We start from the raw sequence: 23987 nt of genomic DNA on the forward strand, positions 1-23987 counted from the left end.
ATACAATAGAGCTAACTTTTATGTCGATATTCCAGAACGTTCTGACCCGAACTCTGAACCGTGTTGTCCAGCGGCTACAGGGTTAGCTTTGATGGACGATCCAACCTATCATCAAAGTCTAAAGGAGACACCCAAAGAATAAAGGATCGAATCCCGGACCATAGTAAATGCACAAACCCTCCTTGGGAACCGTAGGACACGAACCACATACTGTTATAGATGGCGCCCGATAGCACAGGAACGTTTGGTAAAATTGCATAAGGGCGACGCTAATTGTTTTTTTTTATCAAGATAAATTGTAGTGCCTTTTTAGTATTTAATTTTGTTGACAGTAAATCAATCATCATGTACGTGAATGGAAAAATGATACCTGTTTTGCATGAAAAGCGAAAAATTTGAAAAGAAACAGAGTATTTAATAGTAGAAAGGCAATTCAGATATAGAAGAGAACCATTTACATTGTTAGAAGTCGAAAATGCTTTAAAGGTAGATCAGGAAGTATCTGAAATTCGTAAAAGAGCTAAGCAGGAAATTGCAAAATCTCTTCTAGAAATGAACATAGAATATAGGGCTGAAATTGAAGATGAAATTGTTGCTAAAATGCGTGAATTGCGTAAATCTGATCTCTATCGAAAAGTCAAAGATGAATGTGTTTTTGAATTAATATCTGTTTCTTTGTCACACATTAAACGTAAGTTAAAAATCCACTGCGCAAATTCAGATATAGAATATACTGCAAAAAAGGTTAGCTGAAAGGATATATAAAAAGCATTTAAAGTATCATAATGTTAGTAGGAATACGGATTCCAGTGATGACCGAAAGGCAAATTGTAAAACAGTACCACCAAAATGGGTTAGCTTTACTGATTCTCCTGAAGTTGTAACGTTTGTGCATCCTTCTGTAAAAGTTAGTAATTTAAGATTCAAAATCGCGAGAATTGTAAAAGGAAAACAGTACCATTGGAAATAAAATTTGCTGAAAATAATTTAGAATTTGTTAGACCTGAGTTTGAAGGTATTTTGTGGGACGTTGCCCCCGTAGCTCAAACATTATACGCACGAACAGTGAAAAATGAATGTGTTGAAAGTTGTACTATTTTGCCATGTGTTAGTTCTCAACCATCAGCTGTTGTTATAAATCAAGCTAACATTGAATTTCTTGACAATAAATTTGAACAGGTTGAAGAAATATCTGAGTGTGAATTAAAGGTAGAAAAAGAAACAATCCCTGTTGTCAATCACGTTAATGTTGAGTTAGGCAAAGCCAAAGAATTTGTTTTGTCTCTTTCGAATAGCGTTCTAGAAAGAAAAGAAACAGAAAGAGAAAAAAAGTAACGACTCAGTTGTTTGAAAGGTTTCTCGATCGCAACCCTCAACCATCGAGTTGGTCACGTCCACTGCGGCTGTGTGCGTGAGTCAACAGCCAGCTGTCCCCGTCACTGTTTGTTAAAGGAACAAAAAGCATTCTTAGGTGCGATGCGTGCTCCACTACAGAAGGTGTATGAGAATAGTAATAAATTGCGTTGAAAATGCAGGCGAGAGTAGCCCATTCACGCATCCTTGTAGTGTATTGTATTTGTTAAGGCAAAATTGCTTCTACGGCACCTTGCTAACCAGTAAATTAGAATGTATTTCCTTTTACAAAACTTGTTTATTTTTTGTGTCTGTCACGGTTGTAGAGGTTCGTCAAGAGGAGAATAATTTTTTAGCTGTAAGTTGAAAGTTAAAGAAATACAGATGAAACAAATGAGATGCCTTACTTTCTGCGTAATTATTTGCACTTAAATTGTGTATTTAGAAGATAGTACAAACGGCTTTATGCCAGGTAGGCCTAATGGTAATGACCATAACTCAGTAACGTGGGAGAAGAAATTGAAAACCTGTCAAGAAAATTTTAGTAGGTTACGAAATGTAGTTTGTCAAATTGTAAGGAAATATAATTTACAAGTTGGTTGTGGCAAAAAGCACCGACAACATAAAAGGAAAGTACATAAAGTCAGACGAAAACTAAAACGAGTTAAACGTATGTTGTATTGTTTTTCTAAATTTTTCAAGTTTTTTTGTAAATCTTCTTTTAGAAATAAATGCCAAAGTCAAATCAAAGCTTAGACAAGTAGTCGTAGTCGTAAAGTTGTTTCGTCGCACCATGGTAACCAATACTCTACATGTATTTTTGAAAAAAAGTGACAAAAATTTTAAACTGCATCATACTGGCATTTTAACAATTAATGATTTAGTAAAGGGGTCAGGTGTTAACCACTCACCACCTGTAAACAACAAAAATCACGAAACTTTTCGGGAAGAATGTGGTAATTGGGTGAACAAACCCCTTACGTCTAAGCGATTTGAGAATGAACGTAGTAGCAAAATTAAATGTCAATCACCAATTACTATCTGTGATATGCCATCAGCTGATTGTGACGTCATAACAAAGGTCAAATATACAGGTAAACGGAAAAATCTAGTGAAGCGAAAAAGGCAATTTAGTGTTCATTTTGAGTACAGTGAAATCGGTGCGCATAGAAAAACGTCACGAAAGAAAAATAATTGCAATTCAAGTAGTAATAAGTTAGTTGATTTCTTGTGCTATGCAGCAATCATACATGTTGAGAAATAAATTCTGTATTCTAAGCTACCGCTTTTTAAAGTAATCAGAATGGGTGAAAACCACATAGTAATTTATACATTCATGTTAGTCGTTCATTGGCAAATGAAGCCTTTCAAAATTGTTTTTGTGTTGAAAAAGCCTTGAGTAGGTGTAGGATAAACAAAAAACTTCGTCGTGCCGGGCTGATTATATTTTATGAAAGCGACACTTGCAATGATTTTGGTAATTCAAAAAAAAGTTGTATAGCAATGCAAGCTTTATTTGTAGTGCTAGCATAATATATGTTGGCGTTAGTGATCCACTATGTAACTTCCGGACGGCCGAAGCCTTGTATCGAAAAAGGAAAAATATGCCAAGTGGCTCACCAAGGCATGAGATGAGGTTCCCTCCACTTTTGGGTAACATTATATTTTTGTAACGCCCGGCATAGGCAATTTTCGTATTATACCCTTCTATATTCTTTTTAATATTAACCCTTTATTCTATAATTAACCCTCATATCCGGGTTGGAAATGAATAAATAATAACAATTTGAGTGGTATCTTCCAAATTTAGGAGGGCAGACACTTTAAAAAGTGTAATGGTCTGACAAACCATCCACTGCTCAGTCCATTCCTGGTCAATTCTTAACCAGAATGTAATAAATGTAAAGTATCATGATTAATTAGTGTTGTAGTAGATAGCGAACCTCACTTCTGGGCCAAAACTCCACGCTAACACATTTCGTATATATTTTTAGTCAACACAGAAAGACCCAAGAAACTATACTAAGTCGCATAGCCCAAAGTGAGATCGCATAGGCTTTTATGACATTTAAAATCATAAAAACTTACATCTAAAAAACTTACAATCTAAAACTACAACTAAATTATTCTACATATTTACAAATATAATCATATCCATAATCTTCACATCTACTACATCTTTCAAAGCTACAGAAGTCACTTGTACATTCTTTTTTAGTTTGCGTTGCAATTGATTTACATGTTGTACAATAATATCGAAAGTAGTCTAATTTTATTATGTTTTGCTTAGGCATTTATTATATAAATGAATTGTATATATTTTATTTTTCTTCTATCTTATAATGCCCCCATGGTAGAGTATCTATCCCATTCTTTAAAACACATCTTTTATCATCTTCACAACTTAAAGCTAACTTATTCACTTCTATACTGTACAAATCATGTTTATAACTTCTAATTAAATTCATCTTTTTATAATATTCTCTTTGGCTAATCAAACAGTCCTTATATTCGTTAAATGTAAGTTCTTCATACACAACACTCTTCTTAACACCTTTAGCTTTTTTACAACACTTTTCTTTATAGAACTTACCTTTAAAGTCTTTATCTGTTAAATCTATTTGAGGTGCTTTTATACTGTACATCTTACTTCTTAAACCCACAAACTCTTCTATGATTGTGCCTTTAATTTCATTCTTCATCTTACCAAGTATTTTCTTATTGATTTGTGGTATTTTATATTTGTTATCTTTAGGGTAATCACTCGTGTCGAAGTAATCAATATAATTTTTCATGTCCTCGTACACATCTTCTGTTTGGATATGGTATATATAACTATCGATATCTGTATAACATCTATTTTGTGTTGATATTTTGGTTTCATTACATTATAATGGAAATCGTACATTAAATATTTTGACAAATCTAGAATTGACATACCAACATAAATCGGTTTGTTAAATTGCACTTTAACCTTGTTCATGTGAACTGCTACTAAATTTTCCGTAAAAACTGTAGTACTCTTATAATTCGGTTTTGCTACAAGTTTCTCGTATTTTTTCTCATCACTTACAAGTTTGATATTAACTCTCTTTTAATATTTTCCATAGTCTTCCCAAATACTGAATTATTCATGAGCTTATAAAAGTCTTTTTCAAAATCATTTATTACTTTCGTTCTCATTTGTGTGTTTAAATCAATATATTTATTTAACCAATCTGATTGTTCGAACTCTATTACTCGATGTATCGTGTTAAGTTTTAATCCAAGTGAAAGACATTGTTTTAGGTTTCGATAGTGAATTACATATTTTTCTTTGTCATATAGGGTTGTTAATAGCTTCGATTGTTTTGAACCAGGCGGACATATATTTTGAAGAGCTAATGAGTAGTCTTTGTGATAGTCATGTAATTCTTTAGGATATTCAAGATCAACTTCTAATATATAACCAGTATCAGAATTATCAATTATACTTGTAAAATCTATTTCTCTTATCTCATCTTCGCTTAACCATCTAAATCCCTTATACGGTAAATATTGACTCATTGCCCACCCATACAAGTTATTGGCATCTAGATACATTAAGTAAGAATCTTCTTTATTCTTATCATAATCTTCCATATACTTATTGCTTGCTTTTACATATCTTTTTGAGCATTGACTAATCCCACCTCTCATACCTTTCTCTACCATTAATACCATATCATAATCCCACAACAATTCTAATTTTATATTTGTCATCTTTAACATTGCATCCCAAGCTATACCTGGTGCCGTCATATACCAAGCTGGATCAAGATCATAAGCTTTAAGACATGTTTCTCTAAAGTTCTCAAACACATCTGCTAACAATAATACATCTGTTTTCAAATATAAATCATGGTATTGTCCGAGATTCTTAATGTCAAATGTTTCCCATACTTTCCTTGCATGTTCATAATCTTCATCACTTATATGTGTGTTCATAAGCTTGTTGAAGAATGCTTCCTTTAGTGGTAATTTTCTTTCTCTAAACCTATCCCAATTGTTAACATAATCATATGGGTAAACACCTTTTCTAATTACAAGTTGAATCTGTTCTTGATTAGGATAAAAGTGTTGTGTATGTATCATTTGCTCAGGTTTCAAGTTTGATGATAATTTGTCTAAACTAGAAGCCATAAATCTAAATGAATCTACAAATTTCAATTTAATAGTTCCAACCTTTTTACTGAATGATATGTATCTTTCTTCATTATTGGGTATTAGATCTATTTCTTCTTTATTACATCCAAGCTCTTTTATAAAAAAGTGTGAGTCATATCCTGTCAAGTTATGTATGATCACTGGTACAAACTTTGGTACTTTGACTTTTAAATTGCAGTTATTACATAGAGATGCTATAAATTTTCCTGTTATATGATCGTGGTGTTTAACTTTATGATTTTCTTTAGTATACTCCTGCTTACAGTAATAACAACATTTAGATTCATTGAACTCTTTTCTCTGACTTTTTGTTAATGGTAATTCTTTATTTTGTTTGTATATGTTCGATATGTGTTTGGCTTCTTTTGTTAACAGTCTTATAAATTTATTAGCAGCGTTCTTACCTCTATACAAAACAGGATTAGTTTTACTTCCATCGCTCTTTACTACATAATAACAGAATCCAGATGGCTTATGTTGATATTTTTTCGTATATGGCTCGTAATCTGGATAACATTCTTCACAAGCCATAACTTTATGTAACAAACATTCAAAATCAGCATAAATCACAAATGGCATTTTCATTGGGTATTGGTAGTTTTTAAATTCAACACATTTACCTTCTTCAGGATTTTTACTGGCTCATTTAACGAACAATCTTGCTCATGTTTATTTAAAGCGTTTTGAGAGTAAAAGTATAACAAACATCTGTCACATAAATATTTTCGAGCTCTCCATTTAGTTAACTGTGCACATACTAGTCTGCTTAAATCCTTAATCCAACAATAGTGTGTTTTAACTTGATCTTTATTTTGTTCTTTTGTATATAATAAATTGACATGATTTTCTTGCTTGTTTTGTGTGTGATGTAGTATATAGATTGAATAGTCTTTATCATATGCATAAACATTTATAGAAATATCAAATAATTTTTCAGCTTTTGGAATATCGTTTAGTTTTACAGGAAAATGAATATTTTTTAATTTAGATTCTAAGTTTAACAAAAGTTCATTATTTTTTGGTACTCGCTCAGGATGTGAATTTGTAGGATATAAGGCTCTGTATAATGAATATAAAAAAATTTTTCATCTTCATTCTTTACATTAATTACTGCCTTTTTGTTTTGAATTTGTTTAGGTAATTCTATGTATGTTGATCCTCTATATGGTGTATATTTGACGATTGCTAGTTGTAAAAAGTTAATGTTTATAAGAGCCCAGCCAGAACCTCTAGCTTGGAACTCACCCATTCTTGTTCTTAATCTTTGTTTCATCTTAGTTATTTCTTCTTTTAAATTACTTGATTGATATATTTCTTGGTTTTCAGTGTTAAAATAGAAGTTTTGAGTTTCTCCACCTTTTTTATATGTACAACTTATATGAAGATTAGCTTTCAATGAACTATGTTTACTTAAGCTAATTTGTAATCTGTTTAATATGGCTTTAGATGTTGTAGTAATATATTGTTTAAGTGGATCTTGTGACTTATAATCTGTTGTAAATCTCCATGTTTCTAATCTTGATTTTAATGCAATGTTCTGACGTTTTACATCGATTGGTATTGATTCAACTTTGATTCTTGGTTCTTCAATTACTTCTTGTTTAAATGGGAATATATTTCTAATCTGTTCATCATCATATTGTTTAAGAAGGTCTATCAGTTCTGCTTTTCTTAATCGGGAATATCTTTTGATACCCTTTTCTTTACATAAGTTTTTTAATTCAACAACAGTATGTTTAATTAAACTCATAATTACTCTATCGTTTTATATAGAAAATCTTACTATTACTCAATTTTTTATCTTTGCCGGATTATTTCTAGTCATTTTTGTACTATTTTTACTTCCATATATCCTAATACAACACTTAACATTGTACACTCCTGCCATTGTCTACATATTACGCGTTGTATTAGAACACGACTTTTATGGGAATAACCCATCAAAGTTACATATACACATATTAAAATTAAATCATTTTTGTAAACTTATTTATCATCGTCATAATCATCACTACTATATTTATATTCATCATCACTATCCAAATCAGATGTTTTTTGTTGTATTATTAATAATTCTTTTTCCTTTAACAGTATTTGCTTCTCTAGTAGTGCTGTTATGAGTTTAAGATCATTATGAATTAGTTTAAGTCTATCATGTAATAAATCAAAATATGTCTTCATATTTATTATATAGAAAATTAGCAAAAATGATCATTATTTTTTAAAATTTATATATAAAACGATAGAGTATTTATGAGTTTAATTAAACATACTGTTGCTGAATTAAAAAACTTATGTAAAGAAAAGGGAATACGAGGTTATTCAAAGCTTACAAAAGCAGAACTAATAACCTTAATCAACGAACACAGAACAACTACCACAAGTTCACAACAACTAACTGAACTTATAAAAGACATGGCTCAAGAATTAAATCCTGAACATATCGTAAACTACTTTGAAAATCCACTTTGTAAAAATATAGTTATAGATGTACTTAATAATCGAATTGTCGAAGAATGGAGACAAACTTCAGAAATAAAGGATTTATCCAATAACTTTCTACATACTTTCAAAAACAAGATAAATTGGTATTCAGTTACATCAACGCATAATCTATCACTTTCTTTTATTGAAAATCACAAAGAACACATTGATTGGGTTAGATTATCAAGAAGAAAAGATCTGACTCAACACGAAAGCATTATTAATAAGTATGGCGATATGCTTTTCTGGGATAAATTGTGTGAGCGAAAGTATGGATTAAGGTCTTATCCTCATTTAAAACCAGAATTCGTATTATAACATAAAGAACATGTAAGACAACATATAAAATGGCATTACTACACTGATGAATTTGCTCGACAAATGACAGAAGATTTTCTTAATGAGTTTAAAGAAGAGATTGATTGGCCTGCATTCACTGAAAAAAATAACTGGAGAAAGTATACAGAGAAACAAGCTATTAATTTTTGTACACAATTTAGAGAATACTTACAATCGGAAATAATCTCTTTATCTTACAAATTTGCTCACACTTGAGTTTCTAAGAACCTTTAAAGATAAACTCTGTTGGGATGCAGTTTCTAAGAAGTGTCATATTGAAAGAAAAGAACTAACAACCTTCTTGAGCGAATTTAATTCTCTTATCAATTGGCGAGCTATTACACCACAACTAGATGAAACACATGTGAGAAAATACCAAAATAGAGTTGATTGGCCAAATGTTAGCTTAGATGATAAAAGCAAAAAATTCATTCTCGAGTTTGAAAGCAAAGGTTTAAATTTAAGTGTGATAGCATATACTTGTTCGAATAGTTTTTCTGAAAGCTTTATAATGAGAATCAAGAACAAGATCAATATAGTTCAATTCTTAAGAGTAAATAAACATGTTAGGGATAGTCTTAGAAACAAACTAATATTACTTTCATCAGGTTTACGCTTAATAGAAGACTCAGAAGAATGTCCAATATGCAAAGAAACAAAAACTCAATTGTGTAAAACAGCATGCGAACATGTGTTGTGTTGAGTGTATGGTTACCTGGTTACGAAATAATAACACTTGTCCTTTGTGTAGAACGGTTATACATAATAATAACAATTGATAACCCGGTTTATTCTAGATATTGATAGCACGTTTTCATGAAGAATTAGGTTAGTGTAGATTAATGTTAAACTTTTATGATTAATAATCATAAAAGTTATATTTACTTAACCCTTACCTTTATAAATATCTCATTATCATCTCCGTCCACATGACAATCATACTTTTCTTTTACTTTATTTAGAAGGTTGATTGAGTTTGGGTGCTCCCTTACAACTAAAACAATCATCATTAATCTTAGCTTAAACACAAGTAGAATGATTCGCTATTCATACTAACCTTTTATGTAATAACAACCATAAAAGACATTATATATTTACACTACATTACTTATATCTATCCAACTATTATGTGATTCATCAAATCCTAACCATTTAACGTATACTTTATCACCTTTCTTTCTCAACACTTTCTCCACCAAGTATTCATCTTTGTGTTTCGTCTTTAATAGTTGTGGTTCGTAAAATCTACCTTGTACATCCTCTTCTTTTAAATCTTTAATTCTATACGTAGGTGGATTAGATGGAATAACTTCGCTAATAACAAATACTTCTGTTGACCAAGTAGGTGTATATCCTTTCTCAAATAACCCTTTCGATTTACTTATACGAACATGATCGCCTAATTTGTATTTGGGCTTAACACGCTTATATTCTTTTTGATACACTTTCTTTAATATTGTTTGCTCATTCTTTTTATTAACTTCTACAGGCTTTAAACCAACTGTTCTATGAATTTGATGATTATACTCTTTAACTAGTGTTGGTAATGTATCTATTCATTTATAATTTCCTTGTGTTGTGAACTTCTTCCACATGTTCTGTTTAAGTGTTCTATTGAATCTTTCAACAACAGAAGCTTTCTTACCATTATAGGTTGAGTAATGTATAATCTTATTTACCTCCATCAACTTTTTAAATTCTTTATTGTAAAACTCTTTATCTTGATCTGTTTGTAAGTTATTAGGTTTTCTAATTTTTAATATTGGCTCAAACGCTTCTATAACATTCTTACCACTCTTATCTTTAACGGGAACAGCAAATGCATATTTCGAAAATACATCTATAATCGTTAACAAATACTCATAGCCTTTATTTAACTTAGAGATTCCTTTTAACACACCACTATCCATTTCTAGAAGATCAGCTTGCCATAAGTCATCTATACCTTTAACAATTACACTTAACCTAGGATAATTCTTTCTAGAAGGTTTGTGAATTTCTTGTATAATGTCTTCTCTAATACCTTCACCTTCTTCTAGTCAATCTTTCTTTTTAACGAATTGAGATTTAGTAATACCACATACAGAACAAATACATTTCTTTAAAGTTTTTCCATTCTTTGTTCGTTCTATCCTAATGGTATCTTTCTTTGTATCTGTTGATTTCTTACACTTAACACAATACATCCTATTTATTATATAGAAAATCATTTAAGTTCTCTTTCTATGTACATAATAACAGTTAATAATTGTCCTTCTTCGAAAGCTGAATTTTTATTTGCTTGAAACGTAATTACATCACCTTTTTTAATGTCTAAAGGAGAAGTTTTACCTTTTTTAATGTCTAAAGGTAAAGTTTCAACTACAGTATCGTTCAAAAATATATGTAGGTAGTATTTATCTATACTTAATTCCATATGCATTATTTTCCCATTATAGAGAAACTTATAACCATTCGACAGATTAAATATCCTAAAGATTGGGTCTTTAACATTTTTAGTTCTCAATCGACATAATAGATTTATAGTTTCTTTCTTATGAATGAACATATTTGCTACTCTGTTTGATGTTTGGAAATCTTTTGTAACAAATTGGCTAATTATTGATTCAAACTGATGAAAAGTTACTACATCTTGTTGGTCAATAGCATCAGACACATTAACAAGTCTTTTCTTTTTAAAATGAACCCATGTTTTATTATTTGTTGTGAAAACTTTATCCAGATTACTGTTTTTGATCTCTTCATTAGTAGCATTACCAAAAATATCCATATTTATTATATACAAAATTTATTTATATCTATTTAACAGCGAGAAGAACAGTTATACGAGCTCCACCAAAATCAATCAAATCACCATTCTCATCTCGAATTGAAACTCTTATATTATTAAATTTGGTGTGATGAATTGGGAAAAATATCTTCTCTTTAGGTTCATATATAATTGATTCTCTAAACTCTGCATTTGTTCTAAACGTTGCTATTAAATCTGTTTCGTTGGGTGTTGTATCATTATGTTTTAAAATCATACCTTCTGCTAAATCACAGTGAATATTTATAGTATCAAATGGATGAAATTTTGGTAGTTTATCTCCAACATATTCTAAGTTTGTAGGTAACTTCTTCTTACTAAAACCTAATACAGTGTTAATAGTATCTAAGGTAATATCACACAAATTGCTAAGTATTTTAACTCTATTGGTCTTTCTGTCTTCGGTGAATTTAATACTCCTATTAGATACGAATTCGTTTGGAAGATTAGATTTTATATATTCTTCTAATTCCTTTAAACTATATTGGCAAGGTTGAACTATGACTTGCTCTGAAAGTACAGGACTATTGCTACAAATTGTTAACTTATTATTTTATTTCTGTAATGTTTGGAGTTAAGTATGTTGTGTAAAATCCTGCAACTGCTACTTCCAAATCGTTTTCAAATGGATAATGTAAATACATGTCTAGTTCAGATGAATAACCGTTTAAATTAAATACTTTCATTTATTATATAATAAAATTTGAAATGAATAAATGGGATATTCAAGTAAGGTTATTAGATCAAACTGTAAAAAAGAAGAAGAATGGTATATTGTAACCTGATGATATAAAATGTTTAATTATAGGACGTAGTGGTTGTGGAAAAACGACGTTAATGATTGATAATTTTTTACTAGCGCCAGATTGGCTTAAATATGCGAATGTTTATATCTATTCTAAAAGTCTACATCAACCTAAATATCAACGGTTAATACAACTTTTCCAAGACGTAGAAGGAGATATTAATAAGACAATTGCAATAGTAAAAGGAAACAACGAAGAGATTATTCCATTAGATGAGTGTGAGAAGGATTCTGTAGTTGTGTTTGATGATTTCATTTTAGAACAACAAAACCACGTTAGAGAATATTTTACTCGAGGTAGGCATAAAGGTTTAAACTGCTTCTATCTTGGACAAACATATTCTAAAGTACCAAAACAGCTAATAAGAGATAACTTAAATTTTCTTTGTATTTTTAGACAGGACAATGTAAATTTAAAACATATATATGATGAATTTGTTGGATCTGATATGTCGTTTGAAAAATTACAATCACTCTGCAATAGGTGTTGGAAAGAACAACATGGTTTCTTAACAATAGATATGACTAGGAAAACGAATAATGGAAAATACAGAATTAAAATTAAAGACTTTTTAAAAGTATAGAGAACGTGATTGAACGTAGGTGAACGTGCACGTTATGTTACGTTTTTATTTTTTTATATAATAAATGAGTGAGTTAGATGCTGCTGAAGCTAAGAAATATATAAAGTTAAAAGAAGAACTTGTGAAAAGATTTAAGGAAATTAGACGAATTAATCGAGGTAAATATGAGAAATATAAAGAACAAGATCAGCCTGTTATAGATGCGATTGAAGGCTTAGGACAAAATATAGCAAAAGTAACAGAAGAAAATAAAAATCTAATTCAAGAGCTAGTTCCAGTTGTAAAGAAAAGTGCAAGATTAGATTCTGATTTATTTGAAACACCTTCAAGAACAAGCTATGATAGTTCAATAGGTGAGGATGATTCACCTGTGACTAAAGAAATTAAGCACATGAGAAAACAAATTAAAGATAAAGTAGAAGGTATAGAACCAATTGAAAAAGGGACACGATTTGGTAAAGTTGCTACAAAATATTATACAACAAGAGATGATACGGTTTTCGGAATACAAGCATATAATGAGGATGGAAAAATAATAAATATGATTGGAGATAAAGATGTTAAAATAAATGGTGATGATTTAATAATAAACAATCGACATTATACAGGAACAGAAGGTTTATGGGAAAAGTTGACAAGAAGCAATCCGACAAATTATGGTGAGGATGATTTACAAAAATATACACACATAGTTATTGACTCTAATGTTGCATTTCAAGATAGCGATCCAAGTAGAAGAAAACAAAGGTCTAACAGAGGTAAAAAATATCTAGAAATATATAAAATATCTAGAAATATATCCCATTTGGGATGAATATATAAAACCAACATTAGGACTAACACCACCGAAAAAGAAAACACTAAAGTCAGGAGAAGGAATAAAAATATACAACGAATTACCTAAAGAATATATATGAATGGATGATGTGAGAAAGTTAATTGATAGGTTGATAGTTATAGATGGAGAAGAAAAAGCTGGGAATGATAACTTTTACAATGAGAAAGTAGGCATAGTGGATATGATTAATTCTAAACTTGCACAATTTATTCCTAATGATCCAAAGGGTATAGGTTATCTGATAAAGATATTGAATACGTTACCACCAAAGTTTTGGAACAGTGGGAAGTATGGAAAAGGACTACTAAATGATTTGCTTAATAAACTTCCAGTTGAATTACATATTCCAGGATACGAATTTTGCGGTCAACTGGGCCGCTGTCGTGCTTGAAAAGAGCATGGCAACACACACCTTGTTGCGGGAACGTCCTTAGAGCCTAATCTACCACCTCTATTTGGAAACTTTTAGGGGGAACTCGGGTAATGACCGAACATAATGGTAATAACGATTAGGATTGGATAATCCGCAGGCGAGCTCCTTAGTTAGCAAAATAAAAAATGAGTTAGTATAATAAAGTTGATTAAGAAAAAATAAATATGAAAGGTGTTATCTATAAAATCATAAATAGCATTGATGATAAAATTTATATTGGAAGTACAACGAGAAGACTATCGCAAAGAATGGGTTTTCATAGGGATGATGCTAGAAATAATAATCCTAAACATATTAGCGAATACATGAGAACTACTGGAATAGATAAATTCTCATTGAACCTATTAAGATAGTAACTGTTTCTGCAACAAAAGATTTAAGAATTAGAGAACAACAAGAGCTTGAAAAATTTGATAAAAATATTATACTTAATGTTCTTCGAGCTTATTCATTTAACAGAGAGAGAACAAGAGATTTGGATAAAAAGAGAGCAGTAAGAAGGGTTTATTATCATCGACATAAACAAGATCCTATTTGGCATGAAAAAGAAAAAGAGAAATAAACTTAGAATGAGAGAACGAAGAAGTAAAGAGAAGCTATTTAAAACTGTATGCAAAGAATTATGCAACATAGAAATATAATGGTCAGTCTAATATGGAGCCGTCTCAGAGTCTGAACGGGTGTGGTGGTGAGGGGTCTGACCAACTCCTATGATCCATTAAGATACAGTCCAGCCTTCAGGGAAACTTGGAGGGTTAACTGCCAGGAACTAAGCTACAAGAAAGATTAGAAGGAGACAATGGAATTAACCCACTAGATGAAGCTTGTAAAGAACATGATATTTACTACAGAGATAATAAAGATACATCTTCTAGACATATTGCAGACAAAGAATTAGAAAATAAAGCATGGGAAAGAGTTTTCTCGAAAGATGCAAACTTGATAACAGAACGTTTACCAGCTTTAGGAACTGCTTTAGCTATGAACACAAAAGTAAGATTTGGTTTAGGTTTATAAGTATTTTTAGATTTAGGTTTATAAGTATTTTTAGATTTAGGTTTATATGTGCTTTTTATGGAAATTTTTTCATAAAAAATTTTTAATTATATAATAAATATGAAGTTGAAAAGTTTTACATTTACTATTCCTCACGACGAACTTAAGGAATTAAATATTGATCACATTCTAACTAAGAAACAACTCAAACAAAAAGAAGAGAAACTAAATAAAGAAAAAGGTTTGTCTTTATCTCTTTCTATACCACAAGTTAAAAAAAATTAACAAAGAAATGAAGACGAATGATAATAAAGTTCACTATGGAGGTTTTATATTTACAATTCCAACAATTTTAGCTTTAATAGGCGCTCTTGGTTCTGCTGCTGGAGGTGTAGCTACTATTGTAAAAGCTGTAGAAGATGTAAAAAAGAATAAACAGGAATTAGAAGAACAAAGAGACATAACTTAGCAATGGAAGAAAAACAAGGTGGTAAGCTTTCAAAAAACGTAAAATCCAAAACAGTAAAGGAAAAAAGAAATTAACCCTTTAAGTAATTTAGACCTAATACAAGTTGTTAAAAAAATTAAGATAAGAAACTTTAGAAGTGTATTTATGAGTGATGAATTGCCTAAACAACCAAGGAAGAATGAGTGTGGGATTGTTAATTTTGATACGTCTAATAATATAGGAAGGCATTGGATTTGTTATTGAAAAGAAGGAAATAGAAAGCATGAGTTTGATTCATTTGGAGGTAATCCACCAAAAACACTCGTAAAATATCTTGGTCATAATATAGAGTACAATAGCAGCCGTATTCAACATTTTAACGAGGTAATCTGTGGGCATTTATGCATTATAGTGTTAAAAATGTTTACAGATGGGTATAGTTTTCTAAAAATCATTACTCAAGTGAATAGGAATAAGGATATTTGGAGAAGTTATATTTAAGTTGTTTTATGAGTTTAATTCATAAAACGATTACAAATATTTTTTCTTTATAATAAATGGATAAAATAGAGTCATATGAATTACAATCCTTTAAACCTAATCAAAAAACAATCGAAAATTTAATAAACCGAATAGATCTATTGAGTTTGATATAGATGTTGGAGATGGATTTGTTCATCCTTATTATGCTGATATTTATTTAACTTTTGAAATTAGAGGTAGAGATGCTAATGGTGAATATACTACTGGTCAAAATATTAGACTTATTAATAACTTCTTCCCACATTTGTTTTCTCAAATACAAGTTAGTAAGCATGGGCAGATATTGGATATTATTGATTATCCTGGTTTAACTTCAACAGCTGTAAATACATGTACGATTTCAAAACCAGAGGCAAATTATTATGATGAATGTGGATGGGAAGGAATTACATAGCGAAGAACAGATGACGAAATAGTATTTCTATTAAGACTTTTACCAGGCTTTTGTTCTGATTATAAAGATATTATGTGGAAAGGTGGATTAAAATATATATTTAAAAGAAGTGGTTCTGATGATAATGCATTTGCTATTTGGAAAACAAAAAAGGGAAGATGGAACATATGAGAATGATCAATCACATCCAGGTAAAATTAAGATTACAAATATGGAGTTAAGAATGCCTGTTGTTAATTATGAACCTAACTATGCTACCTTGCTAAAATCTAATATGTTAAAAGAAGGTAAGATTCCTATTTCCTTCAACACATATCAATGTTTACAGAAATCAGTTAGTGGCAAATATTTAGAGTTTGATTTAACCACACAATTTAACTCAATTGAATTTGATATGTCTAATTTTGTGATTGCCTTTTTTCAAACTGATAGAAATGATAATCAAGAAAGAGATTCAAGCTATTTTGATCATTGTAAAGTTCAGAATATCCATTTTTGTAATTCTAGAAACGAATCTTTTCCATTAGAATCTTTAAACTTAGATTTTGCGAAACATAAGTATTTGAAAGTTTACGAAATGTATACGATATATAAGAGAGCTACAATTGGAAACACTGAGATGTATTACTATTCTAAAGAGTTTTTAAAAAATAGACCGATATTTGTAATTAATACAAGCAAACATAAATCAGTAACTGTAAGTGATAGAACTAATTTGAAACTGACTGTTAATTTTGAAAGCGATGTACCAGATAAAACGATTTGTTATGATGTTTTGATTGGTAAGAAGAATTTAGAATACGATGTACAAAAAGAAAAAATAATTGAGAAGATATAAATCAATTATATGTTTATTAGATCTGTTTAGTTTGTAAGTGTTTTTATGACAATATCATAAAAACTTATTTAATAAATGAATATTCCAGATAACATACCACGTGAGAATTTAATTGTGTTAATTGAAAATACTATATTAAATCTTGAGAAGTTATTAATGAAAAACAAAAGGAAGTTTAAGAGAATAAAATGTGTTTATACTACTCTTATTACGTTATCAATTCTACTATCAGCTTCTACAGGGTTCATCAATGTGTTTATTCCTGTTACAGTATATACAATTATTACAACTGCATTTGCTTCGGCTTCTGCTGTTATCACTGGTCTATCAACACGATTTAATATAGCTTCGAAGAAAAAATATTATAAAAATATGGTGAATCAAATTGAATTGTTTAAAGATGAGCTTAATGTAATTAAGTTAATGAATGGTGAATTAACAGAGGAAAATATAAAGGTTATTGTTAATAGAATCAATGATATACTTAATGAAATTCGAGACTATTAGAAACAAAAAAAAGCTCAAATACAAAATTACAGAAAAAAAATTAGAACACATGTTGATGAAGAAGATAAAATTATCTATATAGAACAAGGGGTCTCGTTTCAAGACCCCTTTCAAACTCACAACCACACAGTTTTTATTAATGAGTCAGGATTATATTCTCTTATCGATTTTTCCTATATAATAAAAGATGGCTCAACACATTGATTTTTTAAATAAACTTGGAAGTCTTGAACAAAAACAGGTTATTGGATTAAGAGAATTAGAATTAAATACAGAATATAAGATTGTGAAAATGCAAAAGATTAAAACTAAGTTTGGAAAGAGAATTTTAGTTGAATGTGAAGAGTTTAAAGTATTTCTTCCACCTAGATTTACAAAACATTTAACAGATAAAATGATTGATGGGATCGTTAAAGATGGAATAAAAATTAAATACACTGGTTTAAAAGATAATTATCCAACTGTTGAATTCTGTATGTAAAATTCAAATGAGGATTGGTTTTGTGAATCCTAACAATAATAAAAATGACTAGAATATGTCTTCAGAAGTAAAAAATGGAGTGGTTAGAATGGATCCCCAAAAGAAATTTATACTTACTAATAATTTCAATGTAATTGTGAAAAATGTTCAAACCGAAGTTGAAATAGTTTTTGATATTAACGGCTGTCTATTCAGCTTGAATTATGATCAATGGACAGAGTTTAAGAAGTAATTGTTTCCTATAGAGAACGAAGTTAGCAGAAGATTCCATTATCAATATCCGAACTTGTAATTTTAAGTATAAGTGTATGTGTTTATATGATTTCATTATCAATATCCGAACTTGTAATTTTAAGTATGTTATAAGTGATTTAGTGTTTTTATGGTTTCATTACTATAAAAACTAAGACCTTTAGATATACAGAACATAATGTCATTTGAATTTTAAAGATATATGTATTAATAGGAGATTTATTTGAGTTTTTGTAATTATATCCTTAGAGTTATGCAATTTATAAGACATTCAATAGATAGTAAATTTATTTCTCTATTGAATGCTGTTTGAATTTTGAAAATCGGTTGGTATTTAGCCGACTTATTACAAATTGAAAATTTCGGGAATTTTTTACGGGTTTATTTTTGAGTTTTTGGAAAAATGTTATTCTTGAAGGAAGTCTTAGAATTAAATGTAGATTATGATAATATTTTTATTTTTTCGATTTAGTGAAAATTAGTAGAGATATTGGAAAAAGGAGAAATATTCTGTGGGTTATGCAACCATTTATGCATTTTATAAAATTGGTTATGTTATTAGTATTCATTTGCCGTTTGAATTTTTGAAATCGGTTAATTAGGGACCGAGCCATTGAATTTTAACGTTATTTGGGGGTGAGGTTGCAGTGTTACCAACTCACTTTTAACAATTATCATATTTATTAGTAATGGGGTGAATTCATCCCTATATGTTTTAAAGCGATATCTTGAAAAATTAAAATCCTGGAACGTTCCGAAAAAATTATTGAGTTGGAAACACTGACATTTTTTCTTTTTTGAACATTGATGTTTTAGCTATATTTGCTAGCTAGGTGGGTATTTTAAGAAGTTACTCACCTACTCAATAGATTGTGTTGCATATCATGTAGTTTATCACTGAGTGTTGATGGGAAGGAAAGAGAGAAAGAGACTCGAGAGATATTTTGTTGTGGATTCAGTGACGTCGTATAACAGCTATTCCACTACGTCATCGGTACAGCGCTCTCTGGTAAAGACAAAGTGTTTGAATATGATCGGTATACAGCTCCATCTCACGACTGCTAGCTAGAAGTTGCGTTGGTGTGAGGAAGGGAAAGAGAGAGGCTATAAATCTCATGTACATGTATGTTATTGTTCTCTCAACTGAAACTTGCTTGTAAACTGGATATATGTATGTGCATGTGGTACAGTGTGCAATTGATGCCTGCAGCGCTTCATGACCAAGATTGTATGTATGATGATGAAATGTGGTGAAACAACTTCCTTATATAAAGAGAGCGCTCCGTTACTTTTTATAGTATGACTAGTGAATATAACAGACAATGTATTAGAAACGTAAGTGAAGAATTTTCTTTTACTAGGTTAGCTAAAGTTATTGCTAGTTATAAAGATGTTAACTTGATAGTAGAAGCTCTTCATTCTCTAGATTTTAATGATTTAAGTAATTTAGCAACCATTAATTTATTTTTCAAAACAGCCTATAAAAAAGCAGAAGAAAATCTTTTAAAGCACGAAGAACCATGTAGAAAAAAGTGTAAAAAAGTGCATCCTAATATATTTGAGGAAATAAAAGCAGAACTACATAAGACCTTAATTTGGAATAACGTATTTTCTGAATATTCTGCTATTAATATCGATTCATTTAATAACTTATTAACTTCAATTCCTCTTATAAATGAATCAAACATTAGTACATTTCATTCAGAACTTTGTAGATTTGAAATAGTTTTTAATTCAATTCCGTTATTAGTTGTTTATGTTCGTGGAGCGTTTTAAAATTATTTAAAGGAAACTAACAAATTTAGTATAGATAATATTATTCAGTTATTTAAAATATCATATAGTTTAATTTATAAGTATATTCAAGCTTATATTTTAATAAAAAAGTTTCCCCTAATTTTAAAATCGAAATTAACTTTATCAAAAATTGCTAAATATAATACCAAAATAGATGAATATATAGAAAATACAGAGTAACTTAACATTCCATATAGAGTTCCTAATCCTTCCCTTTGAATAAAAATTGATGATAAACTTTATGAAATTAAAATCTCATCTCTGTAATTATTTGAATTTGTATTATGTAGTAGAGCTCTTGTGAATTTCATAGCTATAGTTTGGTGAAACAGAGCAATATATAACAAATAATTTCCTTCAATTGGTTTCTCTATCTTCTAAATTTATTTTCACCACCTTTTAATGCTACCATAGTTCGTCTCCAGTCGAGTTGAGAAAAGCAGAGAGGAAGGTGTAAATAATTTCACGATTTGATTTTAAATGTCATAAAAGCCTATGCAATCTCACTTTGGGCTATGCAACTTAGTATAGTTTCTTGGGTCCTTCTGTGTTGACTAAAAATATATACGAAATGTGTTAGCTAGGAGTTTTGGCCAAGAAGTGAGGTTCGCTATCTACTTGTTGTTGTAGATTTCAGAAATTTTTGATATCGTAACTAATATTCTGAAAATATTTATGTGTATTCTTACTTGAATTTAACTTGTGTGCCATATCTTTATTTCATAGTAGTAATGATAATTAAAATAATAGAACCAATAATAAAAAAATGAAAAGAAGTATACATTTATTGTGTTAGTTTTTCAAATGTGTTGGAAGTTATTTTTATAAAAGTAAATATTGAATATGAATGCTTTCTTAGAATAATAACACAATTAATTCACGTGAAACTTAAGAGTACAAGGCACTATATTAGTAAATATTTTTGGTTATAATAATTACTAAGTATACTTATAATATTTTTGTGTTTAATGGTAAACAATACAAGTAATTCGTTACTCGAATTATTAAATATACTATTTTGAAAGAAAATAATAACTTTGTTTGTATTTTGATGTGTTTGAAATTGTGGCACCTAAGTATTTTAAAACAACAAATATTAATATAATAAAAGACGATAAACTTTATTAAAATTATGGCCCAACCGTAATCCGAAGTTCGTCTTGTATGGCCCACGTGCTCGTTACCGTACTTTCGACTGGACTCTAAAAAAATTTTTTCACCGTTCTATTACGAGAAGACTTAATTGATGTCAACCCTTAGATGACCAGTGAAAGAAATTTGGTGACAATATTGAAGTGATCAGTGTTGCAGTGTTCTGTTTGTTTTTCTCTCTATCAAAACAAACGTCCTGTTGAGCGCCTATGTAACCATATGGTTCAGCTTATTGAATATTTATCAAGAAAATTTTAACTTTTTGAGTAAACCTCGTATAAAAGCGGAGCTCCTCCGTGGCTAAGCGGTTAGCGCACGCGCCTTTGGCGCGGGAGACCCGGGTTCGATTTCCGACGGGAGCTCATGTGGTTCGGATTCCACGTTAATCAGTAGGTCCACGTCTCATATAGCTTCACTGCTGAAAAGGGACGTTAAACTCAAAATTAACTCAACTCGTATAAAAGCGCTCTCAAGAATTTTTCTCAGCAAGCAGACGAATATACATATGTGTGTGCGTCGCGTCTGCGACGGAGATCTCGGTGATCCTCTAGGTTCCCCAAGTAAGGTGCTAAAATTCAGCTCAGGAAGCAAACGTCGTCTCTAAAAATTCCTGCCTATGGGTTGTCATAGCTATTTTTAACTTTGACATCACCAGACTGCAGCAAAAGCTTATCCACTGCGTAGCAACGCGAGGAGACGGAGAGAAAAGTTAAGTTAGTCTGACTGGTGTAATTAAGAGGACCACAACGTACGACTACTTAGAGTCAAAAATAATGTTTTATTTTAAATAGTGCAAAATGAAGAAAAATGTAAATAGTACGATCATGAACCAATGCAAATTATTTGGTGTGACGATGATAATGAAAATGTGGTCTTAAGAAGATAATCTGAAATCTTAAAACATTCGCATACGATTGTTTATTTTACGATCGTCTTAACAACGATGAGAAGCGGCAGAGCAATGAAACACATTCTATTCATAGCAAAGAAGATGAAAGGAGAGCAACCCGTAATCTTCAGGACATCCCCCCTGGAATCACCAAAAATGATTTCCCCTTAGCACCAAAGTGAGTGAACGGTGACAATGAAATTGTGAAAACCAACAATGTAACAAAACACAATCGGTCACTCGCGACAACCGCGTTTTCCGTGCTTACAACAACAATTAATGGACCAAGTGCTAAAATCCTATTATCATATTTAATCATTCAAATCAAAGTGCCTAAATGTAACGTAATATGTGTTTATGAAGTTTTAGTGTTGTTAATTAAAGTGAAAAGTGAAATCTTGAGTATCCTTTTCAAAAATAATCATCATGATCTAAATTTATGTTTTTTAGCTTTAAGAAATAATCTAATTTATTTTCCTTTTCAGCTCACGCAACCAATGCATATGCGACGTAATAATTTTCATATTATTAAATCGTATCGGCACTAACAATACAATAGAGCCAACTTTTATGTCGATATTCCAGAACGTTCTGACCCGAACTCTGAACGCGTTGTCCAGCGGCTATATGGTCAGCTTTGATGGACGATCCAATCTGTTATCAAAGTATAAAGGAGACACTCAAAGGATAAAGGATCGAATCCCGGACAATAGTAAATGCACAAACCCTCCTTGGGAACCGTAGGACACGAACCACATACTCTTATAACTGATAGCAAAGAAGGCATAATAGTGACAATCGAGAGTAATTTTCTTTAAATACATTTCAGGCCTATTATTAAAGAAAAGGCTACCAGTGTGCCCATTAGTTTCTTTTCTCTATATGCTTTGTCAGCTGGTTTTCTAGAAAAAAAAAGTTTCTCGCTGGGCTCGGGTTATGTGTACACAAATGAGTTCCCAAACTACTTTTCCAAGGAAACCGTTTTCCGCAATGAATGCACGTAACAGGTTCCTTAACTACATGATTAAGTACATGTTGTTTGAGATAGTATTTTGAGGTAAACGTTTTTCCACAATGGTCACAACTGTGTGGTTTTTCACTGTTATGAGTAAAGATATGGATGTTTAAGGATGCTTTTTGAGCAAACGCTTTACCACATTGAACACATATGTGTGGCTTTTCACGCGTATGAGTAAATACGTGGCATTTTAACGTCCACTTGTCAATGAACGCTTTTCCACAGTGACCGCATATGTATTTTCTTTCACCTGGAGTTCGTTTTTCACGTGTGTGTGTCAAGATGTGTCTTTTGAGTCTTTCTTTAAAAAGAAATGCTTTGCCACACTGATCGCAGGTATATTTTCTTTCACCTGTGTGAATAAACATATGCTTCTTCAAATATTGTCTATGCGTAAAGGCTTTGTCACAAAGAAAACAGACCAGTGTTTTTGTACCTCTGTGTGTAAAGTGGCTTTTCAAATCCTTTCTCAGATTCCACGTTTTCTTACTCTTAATAAAGCTATGAGATCTTTCACCTGTGTGACCAAGCATGTGAATTTTCCCATTTTCTTTCGGATTGTCTTTACCTGAGTGAGAACAATCCTTGTTGTCTAAATTTCTTCCTTCCATTATCAAATTTGACTCCAGAGTGCCTTTCTTGCCTCTGCGGGAAGTACGTGACGAATATGTTGCATCGTTCGCCATCTGAATAGATGGTATACATTTCTCAGAAGTAGTGGTTACATTTGTACTATTTTCGGAAGTATTTATTTCAGTGCATGTAGAGAAGTCCAAATTTTTCAGCACTGTTCTTCGACATCGATACGAAGTTTTATGGGATCTGAAAATATCAGTGTCATA

General features: G+C 30.7%; 1 protein-coding gene across 4 annotated transcripts in view; it reads right to left on the reverse strand.

Annotated features, from left to right (window-relative positions):
* LOC145674963 (NADH dehydrogenase [ubiquinone] 1 alpha subcomplex subunit 7-like) overlaps positions 1–23987 on the reverse strand; it is a 146085-nt gene that overhangs the window by 83198 nt on the left and 38900 nt on the right. The window contains exon 3 of one of the 4 annotated variants that reach the window (XM_081745274.1): positions 13382–23967. The exons of the other annotated variants lie outside the window; for them this stretch is intronic. Coding sequence (XP_081601400.1) covers positions 22992–23967 — 976 coding nt within the window. The 3' untranslated portion in view covers positions 13382–22991. Of the gene's footprint in view, positions 1–13381; positions 23968–23987 lie in introns of those variants that run through there. 4 annotated transcript variants of the gene reach the window in all.

This window comes from Thermobia domestica, chromosome 18 (genome assembly GCF_964235325.1).
Source record: "Thermobia domestica chromosome 18, izTheDome1.hap1.1, whole genome shotgun sequence".
NCBI lineage: Eukaryota > Metazoa > Arthropoda > Insecta > Zygentoma > Lepismatidae > Thermobia > Thermobia domestica.